This window comes from Heliangelus exortis, chromosome 1 (genome assembly GCF_036169615.1).
Source record: "Heliangelus exortis chromosome 1, bHelExo1.hap1, whole genome shotgun sequence".
In the NCBI taxonomy this organism is placed as follows: Eukaryota; Metazoa; Chordata; class Aves; order Apodiformes; family Trochilidae; genus Heliangelus; species Heliangelus exortis.
In genome coordinates this window covers 161,259,265-161,278,974 of record NC_092422.1, presented here as the reverse complement: position 1 = coordinate 161,278,974, position 19,710 = coordinate 161,259,265, and the positions used below count along the sequence as shown (strand labels likewise).

Here is a 19,710-nt window from a genome sequence, read left to right as displayed (position 1 = left end):
ACATAGGAAACACTTTCAGATAGCAGGTAACCTCCTTGAAATTCAGAAGCAGTGATAGCAGGGCAATAAGGTCTTACATTCCCTCCTGTATCTTGCTTTTTCTGTTCAAGCCTCTCCAATCTGAATACTTTTCAAAAAGGTCAAGAAGCATAGAGAAATAAATCAATCTGTGCATTAAGTTGTTCAGAAACGGACAGACTAAGGTTTGCAATATAGACATTTGAATAGGGAAATAAAATTTATCTAAACTCTCCATGTCTGAAAATTACAGCTGTTTTTTTTAGATTGAGCTCTAAAATGAGAATTCCAGTTATATGTGGATTTCAAGCATCTGGGTTGGCAAACTGTATGAACAGCCTCTTCCATACAGATTGTCTATTTTAACATTAATCTGAAGCTAGGCAGAGTAGAGGCCTTAAGTAGGCTAATTGATCTTTTATCAGATTTCAAGAAATAGAAATTATTTGGCAAAAAAAAATAGGGGAAGCAATTATTATCTATTTATTTTAATTCTTTCAAACATCTTCTCCCACTCTTGAGTGATACTGTAAACCCATACTAATTAGTTTTCACAGTTCATTTGCAATAACCTTACCTTTTCAACATCAGCACAGTATTGATTAACTTTCCAGGAATTCCCGAAGTCAACTGGATCTACTTCAAGATGTTCATTGCTGCTGGTCAAATCATTGTTTTGGATTCCATCAAAATTTCCACAGAGACCACACACTTGATCCTCGCAGGGAAAGAAACACAAAATACATAAATCTTACATCTGTAAACTGGCAAGGATTTTGTTAAGGAGCCTTTTTAGCCTAGTGCTTTAATGGCACAAGGCTTAGAAACTGGATTAACTTGCCAAGTTAACTAAAAATTACATGGTCTCTCACAGAGAACATTTAGCTCCTATTCCTATTCTGTTTACCTGACAGCAGGATTACCCTGTCTTCAGGCTGATTCCAGGATCCAAGGATTCCAGGAAGCAAGATGGTAACTCTGATCAGTGGTGTCTGTGGGTCTATTTGGAGTATGTCCCTGCAATCCTACTTTATTTCTGGAGATGACTGTCCTGTTGCCACCCCTAGTAAATCTCTGTCACTATACAACTCTTCCTGAACACAGAAGAAATCACTCAAAGCCTGGTTATTCTGAGGCACCACATCAGTCATCTTTTCTGTCATAGCCCATCTCCAATGATTTAGAATTTGCCTCTTACAGCTGAACTACCAGGAAAGTAAGAAACACTTGCAGACAACAAAAAAAATCCCTTCATTTTCAAGCAAGGACCTAATACTCCACAGAAATCTATGGAGAAATCTATGTCTGCATATTTTAAAAAATGCTATTCCTTGGAGAAAGGGTAAGTGCATCCTTTAGTGAGAGTAAGGAGTAAAGCAAAAAACACTTACCTTGAAATTGCCTTTTAGGATAACTGAGACTCCCATGGCCAGATCCCAGGTCACAGTGATGCTTTTGCCCAGGAAAATGATATAATACCTGCCAGATTTCATGACTTCTAAAGCAGTTTCATCTCTAGGAGGTACTCTGATGTTTACCTAAACAAGAAAAGCACATTGCACTATTGACAGTGTCTCTAATTACTTTGTCATGTAGGTCACTTTCCCACTGGGACTCTTGCTCATAGGTTAATAGCTATTTTCAAGCACACTGTTCTCCAGAGACCAGACAGCTCCTATCCATTATACAGATGCTCTGGAGCACTTGAAAACCTTGTAAGCAAAGTACGGGTAAGGGACTGATTGCAGGCTCGTCTCTACACTGAAAAGACCAACATATCTGAACAGCAAACTAAAATATGAATATGATGTTTGAATCTCATCACATTTCTATAATTTTGAATGAGGCATACTCCCATGGACTCACCACAAGTGCTAAGACCCAAAGCAATGACTGCTAAACAGAAGGAGGGCTGATAAAAACAGTGTATACCAAATTAATGATCAGTTTAGTATTTGGTCAATGGTTCACTAAAAAATTATATTTTGGGTTTATTTTGTCTTTTTAGGAAACTAACAATTCTGTGCTCCTGAGGAAGGTAGAAACAAAAGGGGCTAACATGTAATGTGAATTTGCAGACCCACATTTGTTGGTGGCCTCTGAAGGAGTTGATTCAGAATTCCAAAAAGACTTTGTTCCCAATCAGCTACACCAGGAGTGAAAATACAGAGAGATTCCTTAGATTCCTGTCAGTGTCTCTCAGTTTTTCCATCACTTTCACTTCCCTTTCATACCTCTTTCCACTCGGCTGCAAATTCACCACCTCCAGCTACTAAGAACTGAAAATATTTCTTTAAAATGCTTTCTTTCACATTGTAATCCCCTTTCAATAGGAATGCTAATAGGATTAATAATTACCTTTGGAGAGGAAGGTCTTGTATGACTATTACTTTAAGAACTACTATTGCATTAACTAAAAACTTGCATTAGATATTACACTGAGCCTCAAACTCCATTAGAAAAGTCACTAAAAAATCATTCAAGGGGGAGTGTACAGTTTTGTTGTAAAGTTCTAGCTTTTGCAAGGAAGCAAACACCCTCTGTTGCTGGAATTGCTGGATGCCTCATCAGCTCTTCTCTTTTCTGGTCCATCTTTAGGTGTCCAAAAAAGAATCACAGCTCTCCTGACAATCTGTCATCTAAAGAAGCTTCCAGGCAAACCCTGGGCCCCTGAGGATGGATCCCTGCACTCCTATTTGCTCTCAGCCAGGTAAGGCTTTCTTAAGCAGTAGAAATAAAGAACAAAAATATGTCCAATGTTCATTCCCCCAGCAACCAAAATCTTTCATGGATCATGTGCTGTCAAGATGCACTGCACAGACACTATTAATAACAGCATATTTTTCGTGTTCCTGTCATGCATCAGTGGCACAAAGTAATTTGCAGGCAATTTGCAAGCTATGCAAAACCTGGTACAGCTTAGCCTGTTAACCCAAAACAAGGCAAAAGCAGAGTGGTTTCACGTTTCACTGGGAACGTTCTTGCAAACCTCTGATCCAGATGCCAGTTCAGAGCAGAGTATTTCTAAAAACTGAGCAACTGAAACACTATAATCCACTGGAGCTCTGTAATGTTTGAACACACAGAGGGTCTTCATTGTCACAGTGCCCAAGGCAAGGAGCTGAACTCTGCCCTCTGCAAAGCTCTTTCCCTGCAGTGAAGGAACACGGGAAGTGGAAGGGATTCTTGGTCAGTTCTTCGGTGTTTGTTGGTAGGAAAGGGAAAATTAAGAAGAATCCAGTCATCTGGATTTTCCATCTGACAATTTAACAAGGGGAAGGCTAGTTGATATTTGCACTTTTGCGGTATCAACTTGTTTGAGCACTGACTTCTTGGTTTTTGGTTTCTTTTTACTTTGTGTGCCCTGTCCTTCAGAAGGATAAATTAGGTCTGAAGCTTTACTAGTCACAGAACTGTCACTTCTTAGCTTTCTCTTGCACTTAACCTTGGTTGAAATAGACTTAGAACTCCCCTGATTAGAGAGAGCATTCCTCTAATGAGTTTGCATCAAGCAGCATTCTTTCCTGAGATGAATTTGTTGGCATCAAGCAGAAATACCAGAATGGCATTATACCTCTGGAAGGAAAATATATAATTATAATGCCGCTAATCTGTTCATTTTATTATCTAGTTTTTGAGAACCAGTAAGCATGAGGTCATTAATGCCTCGTCTTACTAAACAACATGAATTTTTTCCCCAGAAGAAAACAGAATCATACTTACGTTTTCATTAAACAACTCTATTTCCCCACTTTCATACAAAATTATAACTCTTTTGGTGCACTTCTCTCCTGTGAAGCCACAACCATCATTTGAAATTAGTATCCGGAATGTCCCAGACTCATCCTTGCAGAAATCCTATCATGAGAAAACAAATGAATGAGTCACTAATATGGATCATTTGAAAAACACATACAAATCTACAGAGAAAAAGGAAACCTCAGCTAATACCCTGTATTCTCAGTGGCCAGTAAGATGTGTGATATATGTAAGATGGTGGTTTCATCAAGTGCTAAATGAAGTTTTCAGAGAAAACCTTCTTCTTTTGCACACACGTTTTTAAATGTTCAATGTTTTGCACCTGTAGATGAGCTTTAATCCCACTTGGTGCTCTGAATTTCTACCTGCTCCCACAAATCACAGGCTGGTGTTAATGCACTATGTCTTTATCCATATTGGATATTGCTAGTGTACCCAAACAAGTTGGTGCATGGAGCAGGACAGTGATTTTGTGGAGGTGAACAAGCAGAGTCTGTGTTCTGCTCTCATGTAGAGGAAGTTTTCCAAGCACTTCTGGTCTTACCCAGTCAGACAGGATAAAGCCACTAGTGGGGAATGAGGAAAAATTAATTTATGGGTATCTATAATTCCTTGTTATAGATGAGATTCAGACAGCTCCTCTCTGCTCCATGCTGCTATCATGTGATTTATGACTCTCAGCTAGACACATGAAAACCTAATTCACCTCTATGGAACACAATGCAGTCTTGGTATTTCTCCAGGTATCTCTGAAGTCATCAATAAGCTCTGCTCCCCTCTACCATACACTTGGCTTAGCAATTAAGCAAACTTTATTGTGATTTATCCAAACATTGGACTTCTACTATAAAAAAACATACCTTATCAGACAGCTTCACCATCTGACATATTCTTACCTGAACTAATACGTATTGACAGTTTCCTGGAAACTTGTATTTTAGCCCATCAAATGTCAAATAATGAGCTGTACCAATAACAGTGCAGGTGCCATCACATGTATTTTTGGTGCATTCCCACTTTCGACCTCGGCATACACTGTAACAATAGAACACAAATCAGTGACAGTTTTAATCCTTTCCAAATGCACATAATAAGCAAGGGAATGAAAGGTGCTTTAGGCAAAGCAAAAGAGCAAAAGCTTCTGCCTCCAGCACCTCATGATCAGAAGATTCTACAAAAGACAAAGAGTGATTAGCTTCTACCTTGCCTTGTTCTGCTTTTTCTGAGACCTGGGTCAGGGAGTGACCTACTGCAGCTCCAACAGGAGCATCATTCCCCTGAGTGTCTTAACCTAGACATCAGCTGCAGCTCTGTGGGCAATGTCTCAGTTTTCTGTGCTGCTGTCTGTCCTCAGGTATGTTCCCAGGAGATCCTCTATGTTTGGCCTCCTGGAGGGCTCCATGCCTGGGCTGCTGGAATTCTTCTCTAGACAGACTTCCATAACTACTCTACACTGCTGTGCACCAGATGACAATCTCTCTCATTAGCATAAATTAGCATATGTTAGCATTGGGTGCTTAAAGCTGAATACTGCTTTAACAGGCTAAGTGAATGAGGAATGCTCCCCTTTTTCTCACAAGCTGCATCTAGGAGCATGTGCTTTTTGAACTTCCCTATTACAAAAAGAGGACTGGACAGAGCCTGCTGGAATATTTCATAATACTATTATTATTTTATTGGATATGCTGCTCTGCTCAGTGTCCTTTTAGAAAAACTCCAAGGACCTTTACGAGTTAAATGTGAATCATAAACCAACAACTGTGGTTTTATTTGCAGTACTGTCCATTTTTCCTCACTGAAAGCCAAAGTAGTATTAAATTTAATATACAACTGATGTCAAAGGACATGCATTTACTTTAGTGACCAACTGGTAGGACCAAGTAACCAGGACTGTAATTCAATTTGCCCAGTGGCTTCTCTGCAGATTATATGCTTATGTAGAATACCACCCTTATCCAAAGAAGTCTCTCTCTTCTGAAATTAAATTAATTCTTAGTTCATCTGACCTAGCAATTGGAGACATCACCTCCCAATCTGGCAATAATACACATATGGATAGAAAGATTTCTTTTTCTGTATATAGCTACACATAAACATATACTCTCTGAGGAGCATCCTTCAGTGTGATATGGTCTCCTGTGGTGACCAAAGCAGAATGTCTGCCCCACAGGAGAACTGAAGTTTGGAGCCATGCAAATTGGCCCGTGAGCTAAATCTCAGGTTATGTGACAGGAGATGTGACAAGATCATGAGAAAATCCCACTGGTTCTCTGCCTGTGCAGTCCGCAAGCGATGTTGTTGAGGACACCTCCTAGACTTCCTTACAAGCACAGAATATGCAAGATAAAAAGGGGACATCCTGACGTGCAGAGAAAAACAAGATGTTACCTTCTTTATTCAGGGAAAGGGGAATTCTGAGAAGTAATAAGACATGAGCCTAAGGTCTTGAAGGTCTTGGTATCATCACAGTGACATTGCTGTAGCAGATGTGCTGCACTAATTGCACAGAGCCACTGATGCCCTGATGAAAAGGACAGGCTTGTTTGGTTTTTTTTCTTCACTCCTTTTGGTCTTTTCTTGCCCTTTTGTGTTTTTGTTGATGTTGTGTTTTGCTTGTTTTAAAAAGCAAACCAAACACACAAAAACCTCCTAGTGACCATCTTCTCTAACAGAATAGTCAAAATGCAAAGGAAGCCAATTCTCTTATTTTTTGTAATTCAATTGGTTTCAATGTAATTGTACCAGACTAACAAGCAGAGAAAAAAACAGTAGGACTGCTGATCTTCATGACACCAAAAGAGCCATATTCAACACCAATCATTATTAAGTTTCCAAGAACATTTATATCCTTTCATTGCTGTGATGCATAATAGTGTAAATGTTACTGTGTATCCTGGGAATTAAGGGTCAAGGTAATTTGTATTATAATAATTTTATTATATTTATAATAATATATTATAATATATAATATATTATATATAGTAGTGTATAATGTATAATATACAATAATATATTATATATAATATATAATAATATATTTTAAAATATATTTATTATATTTATAATAATTTTATTATTTATTATAATGATAATTACCATTATCCTCATGTTAAAATTAGGGAAAGAAGGAAACTGAAAAACACAGAGAAGAAAAGATTTCAGAGCATCCACTGAATCCTCTTGCCCTTTTCCAGAGGTATCCTCTGGAAGCCATAAACCTTGCTACAGAAGCTGCAGGTATGAAAGGGGTTCTTTTCCTTGTCATCCATCAAATAAATTGATATCCTAATGAGCAAGAGAGTAACTAAATAAAATTGTTTTAAAAATAGGTCAGTTAAGCATAAAATCTGCTCACTTTTGTTTGTTATTAGTTTTGAGGAGTTAGACTATCGTATGGCACAACACCTAATAATCTAATCTAATAATAATCATTTAGCAATCTAATAAACAATTTCATGCTTGAGGTTGGAGAAAAATGTATCTACGAAAGGCATATGAATGCAGATGGACATCATCATTGCCCCAGGGATTCTCTAATCAAACTCTATGAGGGCAAGGAAAGGGGAATTCTATCCCTGCTTTACAGATAGAAGACTTGGAGATCAAAAACCTGAAGTACTTTCCCAAAATCAAATTGCTAACCAAAATAAAACCAGGTACTAAACCAAGTTCTCTAGTGATGCCTTAACCCAAGCATAAGCATTCTTTCATCTTCATAACACTCCACAGTATAATAATTATTGTGCAATACATTTTCTTCAAAGAATGAAATTTCAGTAACGTGAAACCTGTTCCAGCTTCTGCTTTTAAATCTCTTCTAGTAGGTAAAGTAAAAAACAATATTTTGTATCTACGTGCAGACTATAAAGTAGGTGGTGCAACAAAATTCAGATTAGCAAAATTTTTGCTGTGTACCGCTTCGTAAACATTATTCCAAAATTTTCACTGAGCTCTGGGATGAATTCCCAGCACATAGCATAACAAAAGTTTTGCCATTAGTGTAGACTTGGAGACATTCCCTTGTTCATGAATTAGGGTCTCCCATATGTCAAGTTGAATGTAAATGCCAAATCTGACACCTCTGGCTCATATATTGCGTTTGCAGGTGTTCACATCTGGCTAAAAACAAGTGAGAACAAGAACTCCTGCAACAGCAGTACAAAAAGCAAAACTAAAAGAAAAGGAAGATCTGACCTCCAAAATGCAGACTCTCAATTCTTATTAATTCTCAATGCAATAGTAATTTCCTATATCACTTTCTAAGTGACATTTGACTTGATATTTGCTGAGAACTATCATGAAGCTTTTCAAAGTCACACAGTTCAAAAAAGCTCTGGTGACACTTTTTAAAGGACTCTCCAATTTTATTCTCATGTTCAAGAAAAATACCTTAAATGAGAGGAAGAAGTTTTTATCTGTGAGAAAAAGCATGATTACTAACATTTTCTTGATCCTGATATTGAAGAAAATTCTGTGTTAGAGGAAGTATCACTTAAAAATGGCATTGCCAAGAACAAAAGGCCAGTTAAAAGAATGAAGCAACATGATCATGCCTATGTTAAGACTGACAAATATAATGACTGAAAATAAAGACTACTTGCTTATTGTGAAGATTTTTGCAAAATTCACAACAACACCTTGGAGACTTAGACCTTACTGATTTTGTTTCAATAAAAGTTTATTATCTCTGGTTTTCAGCTGAATCACTTTTACCTAAATGCAATATAAGCAGGTTATAGTATGGGTATCTATAAAAAAATATCAACTTCTCCATCTTCCTCTCATCAAACCCACTTTTCCCTAGGTCTAATAGAAGTGAATGATTCATAATGTAATATGTGCTGCAAAGATTAAAAAAAAAAAAACCAAACAAAATACTGGAAGATGCATAATACCATACAACCTTATATCCAAGTCTAGTTACACCAGTTAGTAGCAGTCCTACTGGTATAAAACTACTACACTCGGTATCACTGTTGCTCAAAGATGTACAAAATGTACAAAGCAAAACCCAAACCAAATGACTCAGTAGTGGTTCTGATTCTCCAGTCCAATTCCACCCCCATAGGAGGGTAACAGAAACACTGCTCCTGGTGGTGTCACAGAGCTGGGCAGGGAGAGTTTGGGTAAAATGTACTACAGATCCTGAAGTCCAAGATCAAAGAGAACACCATTCCCACACTGCAGATGGTTTGGGGTCCTGCAGCATTGGACCCCTGCAAGAAAGGGCCCCCTTTCCCTGCATATGTGTACAAGGAGAGCAAAGCAGCTCTCCAATGCAGCAAGCATGATGTTCAGGCAGAAGGCAAGGACTGTCCAGGAGCAAATACCCTATAGCTTACCCAAGGCTGTGCCCAGGACTTCTCTTCATACAGATCTCACAACCCAGCACTTTCTTTTGAATTACAAATTCCTTTTCAAGAACCAAACAGGATAGATGGGGATATGGGTGAAAGACCTGGAGCACTTACTCTTTTCTTCTAAGAAAATATTACCCATTCCCTCCTCTTCTTTTCTTTTCTTCCTTCCTCAGTGCTCATCTGAGTTCTAAGAGGCCAGCTCCATTTTCTGCCTGATTCAAACTCCCCTTTAAGATTTTCCTGAAGAGCTCCTGTCATATTATAGCTGGCATCTCGCACCCTTTCTACTGATGCATGCTTCTAAAAGGGACTGATTTGAAAGGCCTCAGAGGGCCTCAGAGAGAGAAAAAAAAAAAAAAAATGCCAGCAGAACTTTGCAGCGAAATACAGGCTCCATTCCTTCCACCCCGGAGGAGCTCCTATATTTTTATATTGTGCTGCAAGATCAAGGAACAAATCCACCAGCTAGTGGCTACAGAGGACCTGCACAGACACATGCACTACCTATTTCTAAGGTACCAGATATTGCCTGACATAGCACTGGTCTGATGTGACATGCAAAGGGAAGATTCTTCTGCAATATGTGCATTGCTGCACTGAAAAAAGCTGACTTTATAAAATAAGATACTAAGCAAAGATTTTTTTCTTTTTTTCTTTAGCAACTTGCTAGGTGCTCTAGAGAAACATTCAGTTCCAGTGGCTCACCAGGTATTGCAGTCATTAGTCAGTGTCTCTCCTTTGGCATATTCTCTTCCATTGTGAAAGCAGGGGCATCTCTCAAGAGCGACACACTTGTTCTCATGTCGCACCTAAGAAAAACACATGGGTGGTCAGCATGCAGGTCTCTTGGTGTGTGCCAGTAAGCAAAATGTGAACAAAAAAACAAAGGAGAGGAGAGGAGAGAAGGGGAAAGGGGAAAGGAAATAAGAAAAGGAAAGGAAAAAATAGGAACGATGAAAGGAAATAAAAGGGGAAAGGAAATAGGAAAGGAAAGGAGAGGAAAAAGAGAAAGAAAAAGGAAAGGAAATAAGTAAAGGAAAGAAATAGGAAAGATGAAAGGCAATAGGGAAAGATGAAAGGAAATGAGGAAAAGGAAAAAGGAAAAAGGAAAAAGGAAAAAGGAAAAAGGAAAAAGGAAAAAGGAAAAAGGAAAAAGGAAAAAGGAAAAAGGAAAAAGGAAAAAGGAAAAAGGGAAGGGAAGGGAAGGAAGGGAAGGGAGGGAAGGAAGGGAAGGGAAGGGAAGGGAAGGGAAGGGAAGGGAAGGGAAGGGAAGTGAAGGGAAGGGAAGGGAATGGAAGGGAAGGGAGGGAAGGAAGGGAAGGGAAGGGAAGGGAAGGGAGGGAAGGGAAGGGAAGGAAGGGAAGGGAGGAAGGGAAGGGAAGGGAAGGGAAGGGAAGGAAGGGATGGGAAGGGAAGGGCAAGGGAAGGGAAGGGAAGGGAAGGGAAGGGAAGGGAAGGAAGGGAAGGAAGGAAGGGAAGAGAAGGGAGGAAGGGAAGGGAAGGGAAGGGAAGGGAGAGGGAAGGGAAGGGAAGGGAAGGGAAGGGAAGGGAAGGGAAGAGGAAGGGAAGGGAAGGGAAGGAAGGGAAGGGAAGGGAAGGGAAGGAAGGGAGGGAAGGGAAGGGAAGGGAAGGGAAGGGAAGGGGAAGGGAAGGGAAGGAAAGGGAAGGAAAGGAAAGGAAAGGAAGAAGGAAAGGAAAGGAAAGGAAAGGAAAGGAAAGGAAAGGAAAGGAAAGGGGAAGGAAAGGAAAGAAAGGAAGGAAAGGAAAGGAAAGGAAAGGAAAAGGAGAAAGGAAAAGGAAAGGAAAGGAAAGGAAAGAAAGGAAAGGAAAGGAAAGGGAAAGGAAAGGGAAAGGAAAGGAAAGGAAAGGAAAGGAAAGGAAAGGAGTGATTCAAGACTGTCTGAGGTAAGAAATGTTCGTTACCGCTACTATTTTCCTCCCATATATGTAAATAGAGCTTATGGATATATAAATCACAGTCTGTGATTGAGAGAGTCTGAACAACACCTTAAGCTGGCTGGGAGAATTTATTAGTTATAGAAGATCCTCATGATGAGAAATTTCAATGCGACTGAAAGCAGGATAGGTAACCTGAATGTGGAGAGCAGGTGAACAGCACATGCTTCTCACACACAACAAACTGAAAGATGGGGCTACTAGAAAAGCAGCCAGCTGCAGAGTCCAGCTGGGGCTAACAACTGAAATGTGACCACTGAGGTGGAGACAAAGAGATTCAGAGACAGCAGAACTCACATATAAATGAAGATTCCATTGCCACAGACCAACAGTCCCCAGAAAAAAAGCCCATGCCTCTGTCTACTTGCCTTTGAAAATTCTAGTGGTCACTCATTTTCTTCCAAATGCCAGCGTATTCCCCAAGAGGCAGGATAAATATCAATCCGCTTTAAGACACTGTTCCACTCTCACAGTCACTGTGGGCTGGGAAAATAGGACTCTATCTTCTCTCTCTACAGTCTTTTCTTTTTCACTTTTACCATACTGAGCTTAGTTTCTCTTTTGCATAACGATTGTAAAACCGTGACAGATTTGTTTCACCATTTGTTTCACTTAAAAACAAAAGCAAACCCAAAAAGAAGTATTGCCCATTACACTACTCAGTTTTTTCTATTCCTTTCCTCTGTTGTTCTTTTTTTTTTTTTTTTTTTTTTTTTTCTGTGATTACTGCTTCCCTTTTAGAGACAGCCAGTTTTAAAATATCAAACAAAACCAAGGCTGGTTATGCTGTTTTTCACTTGGATGTGGGTCTGCAAAGCCAGAGTAGGGTTGGACCTGGTTATGCTGTATGGAATGCTGAAATGGAGAGCACTTCCCCGCTCTTTTATTCAAAAGTTACAAATATCACCTTCCCACTTAGAACTCTTCCAGTAAAATCATTAAAATTATTTGGGGTTTTTTTTTTTTTTAACCTTTGAATACAGGCAAATGACATCAATGTAGTCTGAATGCCAGGTTAATAAAGTAGAATTGCTCTACCTCCCAATATGAAAAGGCAGAACTGCACAGAGAACTACTAATAAAGAGGATTTCACAGCCCAGAGACCCTTCAGTCACATGTAGCTCCACATTCTCTGTGGCATATGAAGGGCTGTATCATGCTAAATAAACTCACACCAATAGAGCAAGATGAAAACACAGAAATGCTTTTCTAGATGATAGAGCTGGGGCTCTGCCTCAGACTTCATCTCGACAAAGGGATAGAGAATAAAACAGGACAGAAAGGACCATACGTTTCCAAGGCTGTTTAATTCTTTCCTTCCTTCCTGGTGGCATTCAGGAAAAAAAAGAAAAAGGAGAAAAAAAAAAAAAAGAAAAAGAAAAAAAAAAAAAACTTCATGGTTATGGCTACATTTCTCTTTTTTTCTAGTGTTCAGCAACACAGGTCAAAAATTCTGCAAACACAGAGAGCCAGTCTCTGGATACAAAACCCGGTGTTAGACGTGTGTTTAGTAAGAGGAGCATTAGGACATCTTCTACCAGCTCCTTCACACATAGACATGAAACTAGTCACAGACTATCCTCAACCCTAAAAACTTAATAAACTGATATAAATACTTCCATCACAAACATATAGGCATGATATGAAGCTGCAGTGCAGCAGCTGCTCATCCAGTGACTAAGAAAGAAGACTGCCTTGTCTGAATACTGCAGAGTAGGTGGGTGGGATTTAAGAAATCTGGATATAAATACTCAAAGTAGTCTTTGAACCATGTCACTTTTTGCTGCAAAACTCAAACTCGATTATGATTTTTTTGTTATATTGACACACAATCTACTGGTAATCTTGATTCACATCCAATGCTGGTGGATCTGGCAGCCTGATGCCATGCTGTGTTACAAGTGTGTTGAGTACCATACCACGAGGCACTGCTGGGCCAGTGACATTATTCACACAATTCCATCAATACCACAGCATTTAATAAAGGGCATCTACCAGTCCTGAGAGCACGAGGTGGTGGGAGACATGAGGGCTGGGGAGACACAGGATTGTAGTGAGATTGTAGTGAGTGATTGTAGTGAGAACAGCTGCTCTTCACACCATCTCACACCCATAAGATGATGCCCCTGAGAGCACATCCATGGGATTATAAGTGGTTGACTAGCTGAAGACACACACTACATCTGGGAATCTGACAAAAATCTCCATTGTTTCCTTGCTCTGTCTTATTAATTGTTAAGCCTTTGCCCCTAGTACTCAGCGTTGGTGAGGTCACACCTCGAGTCTTGTGTCCAGTTCTGGGCCCCTCAGTTCAGGAAGGATATCGAGGTCCTGGAGCAGGTCCAAAGGAGGGCAACCTGGCTGGTGAAGGGGACTCCAGCACACATCCTATGAGGAGAGGCTGAGGGAGCTGGGGCTGTTCAACCTGGAGAAGAGGAGGCTCAGGGGAGACCTCATCACTCTCTACAACTCCCTGAAAGAAGGTTGGAGCCAGGGGGGGGTTGGGCTCTTTTCCCAGGCAACTCTCAGCAAGACAAGAGGGCACGGTCCTCAAGTTGTGCCGAGGGAGGTTTAGGTTGGACATTTAGAAATAATTTCTTTACAGAGAGGGTGATCAAGCATTGGAATGGGCTGCCCTGGGAAGTGGTGGATTCTCCATCCCTGGAGATATTTAAAAAGAGACTGGATGTGGCACTCAGTGCCATGGTCTGGTAACTGCAGCAGTAGTGGATCAAGGGTTGGAGTTGATGATCTTTGAGTGGTCCCTTCCAACCCAGCCAACTCTATGCTTCTATGACAAATCTTGCAAAAAGGAAAAGACAGTATCGCAATTTCAGAACTTTAAGATTCTTCTCCTCTCAACTCTGCCTTGATGAGGGTGAATTTTAATCTCTCCGGGTCAACACAATTTTAATGAACATCTTGATGTAAGGGAAGATCAGATTTTCACACTATTCCTCCTGATACACCTGAGGGCTTCAGCAGAAGTCAGCCATAAGTATAAAAGACTAAAGGATTGAGCAAAAGAAGGGAATGAGATTCAAACCCAATAGCAGATTTGTTTTAACTAAAACAGCCTATCACCATTACTGTGCAGACAAACACAAGCCAAAAACATGTTAGGATAGACCAGTCAAAATGCAGTGTTTTCACACTTGCCTTTTCTTTCTTTTGCTACCTGGTTGCTTCTTAGGTTTGTTTTATAAAGCATAACCACTGGGTGAATGCATATACCAGAAAACTGGGATCTATCTCCTCATGAAGATTCATGTTATTACACAGAACAAGCCTACACTAAAGAACATAAAACAGAGCTAGTAAGAAACCCAAAATAGAACTCTTCTGTAAATTTCTGCTGGAAATAGTTTGGAAGAGAAAAACCCTTCCAAACTTCTACTATTAAAAAGTTGTGTGTGGCTTTTGTTTGTTTGTGGTTTTTTTCTACTGATGTATAATAGTTTTAATTCAGCAGGCAGAATACTAAAAATTGTTTCATTTCAATTTTAAACCTTAATTTTGATTCAGTTGATGGAAATTGAAAAAAATACATTTTCTACTTTTGAAGTGCCTGTATTTTGTTCTGTCTGATTGTCATGCTCCTCATTTTCCCCAGAAAGGTGGTTAACACTCCATTGGTATGTTTATTACTATTTTCCAATTGGGAAAAAAAACTGGATTGCAGTAAACTAATCTGAGAAAGAATAATTTTTCCCACACTTCTGCACATGTTATGATTTATTTTATCTGTTCTGCATAGGGGTGACAAGTATGGAGAATCATCCTGTAGATGATAAAAGACAAACAAACAAACAAAAAAATTACTTTTCTCAACATATTTAACATTCTTATTTTCAAGAAATCAAAAGAATGTAAAATATTAAGTCAAGGTGAACTGGAAAACTTATTTTTCATTGAAATAAATTATGTTTTGTCTGCATTTTCTGACTAGGGAAATAATTGATTGATTAGCAGTTTCTCACCACAGCAAGTCTTTTAATTCAAATATAGACAACTGCAGCATCATATTCATGAACAACCCCTGATTATTATTTTTTTAAATTACTTTTCAGGTATGTAATTCAAAATCGGTCAGCAATTTGTGAATAAAGACTTTAGATTATGGATTGCTTTGTTTAAGATTTATAAATCATATAGCTCATGTATAAATATGTCTTTATATATGTAGGATTAGTGTTGCACTTAATTACATATTAACTGCTACCTACACTTGCAAATTGTACTAAAGTTTTTAAATGAATTATGTATCTTTGATTGTGTTTCCTGATAGTATGAACCATTTTAGAGAAGCAAAAAGATTAATTTTTTTAATAAGTTATCCATGATCATTCATAATTTTTATATGCTATTGCACCTCTGTAAAAGAAAAAAAATGAGTAAACAGGCACAGAATCTTCCAGAGTGATGTTCAAATTTTTTGTTCCCATAAATGTTCAGTAATTTGTTACTTCCCACAGACATCCCCACAAACAGCAGCACCTCCATGACTGCTTGTATATTAAGCAGGATTACAGAACACCAACAAAGGTGACTAACCAGTAAAAAAATTACTTTTTTCCAGTCCCTTTATTGCTCAGCTCTGCTGGTACAAGTCTGGAAAGCAGAACATGTAACTTTGCAGCACTTTCCCTCAGTGTGCCCAGGGTCTGTAAGGCAGAGAGAGGCAGGATGAAAAGAGAACCTTGTCACCATCCCAAATCCTACCGTCTTTGCCATCAGATACTGGGAGCACTAAGGCCCATTGCAGCACTCAGAAATAAGGAAAAGGCCTCCCCCAAAGCATCCTGATTAGGTACCTAGTGGTGATGAGGAGGAAGCTGCTTTTTGACAACAAGCTGACAGGTCCTGTGGAGCCACATGCAGGAGTCTAGTGCACGGCAAAGGGCACCCACATGGTGAAAGCACTGAGCTTAATGCTGCCTTTGCCCGGGCATGGTTACTACAAAATCTTCTGTACAGTGGCTTCTCCCATTGTAGCTTTGAGAAATGTGTAACTTGTCATTCTCACTCCCTGCCGGATGGGAAGCCAACAAGGACAAGCAATTATAGCTTGCTGGAAGACTGAACCACACTGTCATCTAGTGGACAACAAACTCATTCTACTATTTAAAGAAAAAAAAAAAAGAAAGAAGAGAAAAAAGAAGAGAAGAGAAAAAAGAAGAGAAGAGAAAAAAGAAGAGAAGAGAAAAAAGAAGAGAAGAGAAAAAAGAAGAGAAGAGAAAAAAGAAGAGAAGAGAGAAGAGAAGAGAAGAGAAGAGAAGAGAAGAGAAGAGAAGAGAAGAGAAGAGAAGAGAAGAGAAGAGAAGAGAAGAGAAGAGAAGAGAAGAGAAGAGAAGAGAAGAGAAGAGAAAAGAAGAAGAAGAAGAAGCACTGGGAAAAACCTGACAAACCATCTTGTTCAGTGGCTCTCTTTCTCAAGCATCTATCAGGTACTTCTCATAGACAACAAAAAGAAGCAGCAGAGATGGAGATTTTACAAGGAGGCCACCAGTATCAGCTGGAGGATCTGGGTGGATGTGGGGTGGGTATTTGGGGTATGGCTGTCTGTGTACTTGTCTCTCTGACTCAGGAAATTCAGCAAGACTGAGAAGGAGTTTGGGAAGAGACTTGAAGGAAGACAGAAATTCATCTTACAAAAGTGGGTTTTGGCTTTCTTGATTATCAATTGCTGTTATAAAATAAACTTTACCTTCTATGCAGACATACTAATAAACATACTTTAAACCAGCCACAGTTTGGCAGAGTCAGTATTTCACAACCTCATATTTTCAAGCTGCAAGAAGAACACTGATAGGAAAAAAAATGAGGCAAGAAAACAAAGAGGAGCCTGCTTACCATCCCTTTTGGACAGAGGCATCCAGATACACATCCAGGGCTGATGCACTCCAAGTCATAGTTCTGGCAAGTCTTGGCACACTCCAACCCTTCAGCTCGTGGGTTGTTTGCAGGACAGATAAATCTTTCCATGGGGTATCTGCATGCTAAGCTCCTTTTTACTTTAAAAAAATAAATAATTACAGAAATAGTAATTAGAAGTCAAGTATTGTTAGCACAGTATTTTCCTAAAGGATGGATCAATATTTTTGTTAGAAAAATAATTCAGAACACAGAATGGATAGATGTCACTACAGCACCATGCATGACATTTTAAAGGTAAGAGTCCCCACCTCTCATGAAGTGACCTCAGCTAGGAAAAGGAGCTGCACAAGGATTCAGTTCCAGGTTGCTCTAGGGCTACAAGCACAGTTTTGCATAAAACATTTCAATCTATAGGCAGTCTATGCTACCAGTGTTAGCACAGAAAAAAAGTTCTGAGAAGTAAAAGCACCACATAGTGTTTTGACTCACTTTCAACACATGGGTAACTGTTTATAAAAATGCTGTTAGCTTAAACTCAGTTTTCAAACCTTTTTAAGGGCTCAGCTTCTCATAGGTCAGAATTTCCTAAGGAACCCTAGGGTATTATTTGAAGCCATGCTAGAAATATGCCCCTCTGAGGTTCTGCAAGTCTTAACACACTAGTATCAGGAAAAATATGTTTTAATAACATTGCAGCAAAAGTTTGGTGAGATACACACCTAGAAGGCTCCACCTGAAGGGCAGCAGGGCCCATCCAGTGACACTGTTACTGGTGATCAGCAAAGACCCTCTTCTTCCCATTTCAATCTCTAAAGCTCCTCAAAAACCTAGACTGCTGATGCCCTGATTTTCAGTGCAGTGCCCAGCTTTGCAAGGCAATTGCCAGCCTCTGGAAAGTTTTACTGGCAAGATTCCTGGTGGCTGAAGGGCACACTCAAGTGCTTGGCAGCACCTTTGACCTCCAAGCCACAAAAAGTTTTGTCTGCACCAGAAAGGAGAGTTTTAAACTTGCTAGTCAGAAGCAGCAGGTATAAAGCTGGCTGGTTACTACTGTTGTGTGATCCCCAAAGAGCAACTGGGGCCTCAGGGGAGGCCAAGGGACCCCTTAACCTCTTCACCTAAAGACAGACTGTGGTGTCTCACTGTATTTTTGGGAGGTGGGACACAATGAGACAATCCCACAGGAACATTTTGTTTCTAAGCTGTAATGACGAAAAGGTTAGAAAAAGAGTCACAACATCACCGGCCTCTGCAAATTCTAGCACTTGTTCCCTATCCTAGATTTTAATAAGACTGAAGAGTGGAAAAAAAAAAAGAAAATAAAATGTAGAAAAAATATTAATGCTTTAAAGTATACTAACTTCTGGCAGATGGCCTCTCATCAGCAAAAACATCTGGCAGGAAGGCACCAGGAACTCCATTTGTAGTGCAGTGCATGAAACCATTTTCACAGTAGCTAAGAAAAACAAACAGAGTTTATAATTAACAAAGTGACATTCAGCTTTCACTCATGCTGTTGCTTTCAGACAGGCCCACAGGCAACTTTTCAGCACACTAAAATTACAACTCTCACTCAGGGTGATCTGTTGCTCTCCATCCACTGTGCTTATCAACCTTAAAGGCAAACCTTCCTTATGATAGTTGCTGTGACATACTGGCATGGTAACCCAGCTGTATGCTAGCCCTGTATTGCTGCATCCAATGCCTCTGTGCAGGCATAAACCTGGATAAGATAGCAGACAAGTCTGCTGTGGAGAGAGGTAGGGGATCATTTAGTGCCTGCAACTTATGATTTCTGTGGTAGAAGGGAAAAGGAGAAGACACTTACCCCAAAACTGGGCTTGTCAGGAGCTGCCCAGCAGTTACATTCCTATTCTCAGTGTACCACTACTCAGTGTAACAATTAGGAACACTTTAATATTTGTATCTTTAATAGAGGTTTTAGGATTTCAGAAGTTTATCACAGTACATGAAAGTGACATTTTAAAAGCCTAAGAAGTAGCTATTTTCAGTAAACTCCATTTTAAACTGGCAGAAACTGTTTGCAGAACAGAGCTTAGTCTTGTTTCTGTCCAAGGTGGTATCTGGAATTATATGGTTAGAGATGGAGCAGCAAAACACACCATTCAGTTTGTTGGAGGCAAAATCTTGCCCTCTTTCAAACTAGTTTCAGCGAAAGAACTGACAAAATGAACCTTTAAACCACACAGGCTATCCAAAAATTTCTGAGCTCCAGCACATAAGGATGAGTTACAAACACTGCACTTACCACATACTGTGATGATCTGAAAAGATGTCCTCTGGCTGGAAGATCTCCCCATCATAATAACAAGAGCAGTGGGACTTTGGCACACACTGCTCATGCTCATCGAGGTAGTGCCCGGGGGGACAGTAGCATCCTTCTACACAGAGTTCATCACAGTCCTCATCTGGGTAGGACAGAGATCTGCAGGTCTGGTTGCAGGGCATCCCACACTGTCGGTACACTTGGCCTTCAGGACAGGTCATGGCTGTTGAACGATGGGAACATCAGGGAGAATGGCATTTGATCAAAAGCCAACTAAAGTCTGCCCAAACCAGATTGGGAATCTAGGGATTAGCATCTATTGACTCAATTTACTCACTGATGGAGGCATGTGTTACACTCTATCTCTTTAACACTACAGAATCAGTGAAGCCCAGTGCACTGCCTATATATATATATATATATATATATATACACACATATACATACAAATA

General features: G+C 39.7%; 1 protein-coding gene across 1 annotated transcript in view; it reads right to left on the bottom strand.

Moving 5' to 3' along the window:
- VWF (von Willebrand factor) overlaps window positions 1-19,710 on the bottom strand; it is a 131,053-nt gene that overhangs the window by 68,952 nt on the left and 42,391 nt on the right. The window contains exons 16-23 of the mRNA XM_071733387.1: window positions 19,241-19,481; window positions 18,333-18,427; window positions 16,948-17,108; window positions 9,843-9,946; window positions 4,674-4,812; window positions 3,742-3,876; window positions 1,410-1,556; window positions 596-736 (exon numbers count right to left, since the gene is read on the bottom strand). Coding sequence (XP_071589488.1) covers window positions 596-736; window positions 1,410-1,556; window positions 3,742-3,876; window positions 4,674-4,812; window positions 9,843-9,946; window positions 16,948-17,108; window positions 18,333-18,427; window positions 19,241-19,481 — 1,163 coding nt within the window. The remainder of the gene's footprint in view (window positions 1-595; window positions 737-1,409; window positions 1,557-3,741; window positions 3,877-4,673; window positions 4,813-9,842; window positions 9,947-16,947; window positions 17,109-18,332; window positions 18,428-19,240; window positions 19,482-19,710) is intronic.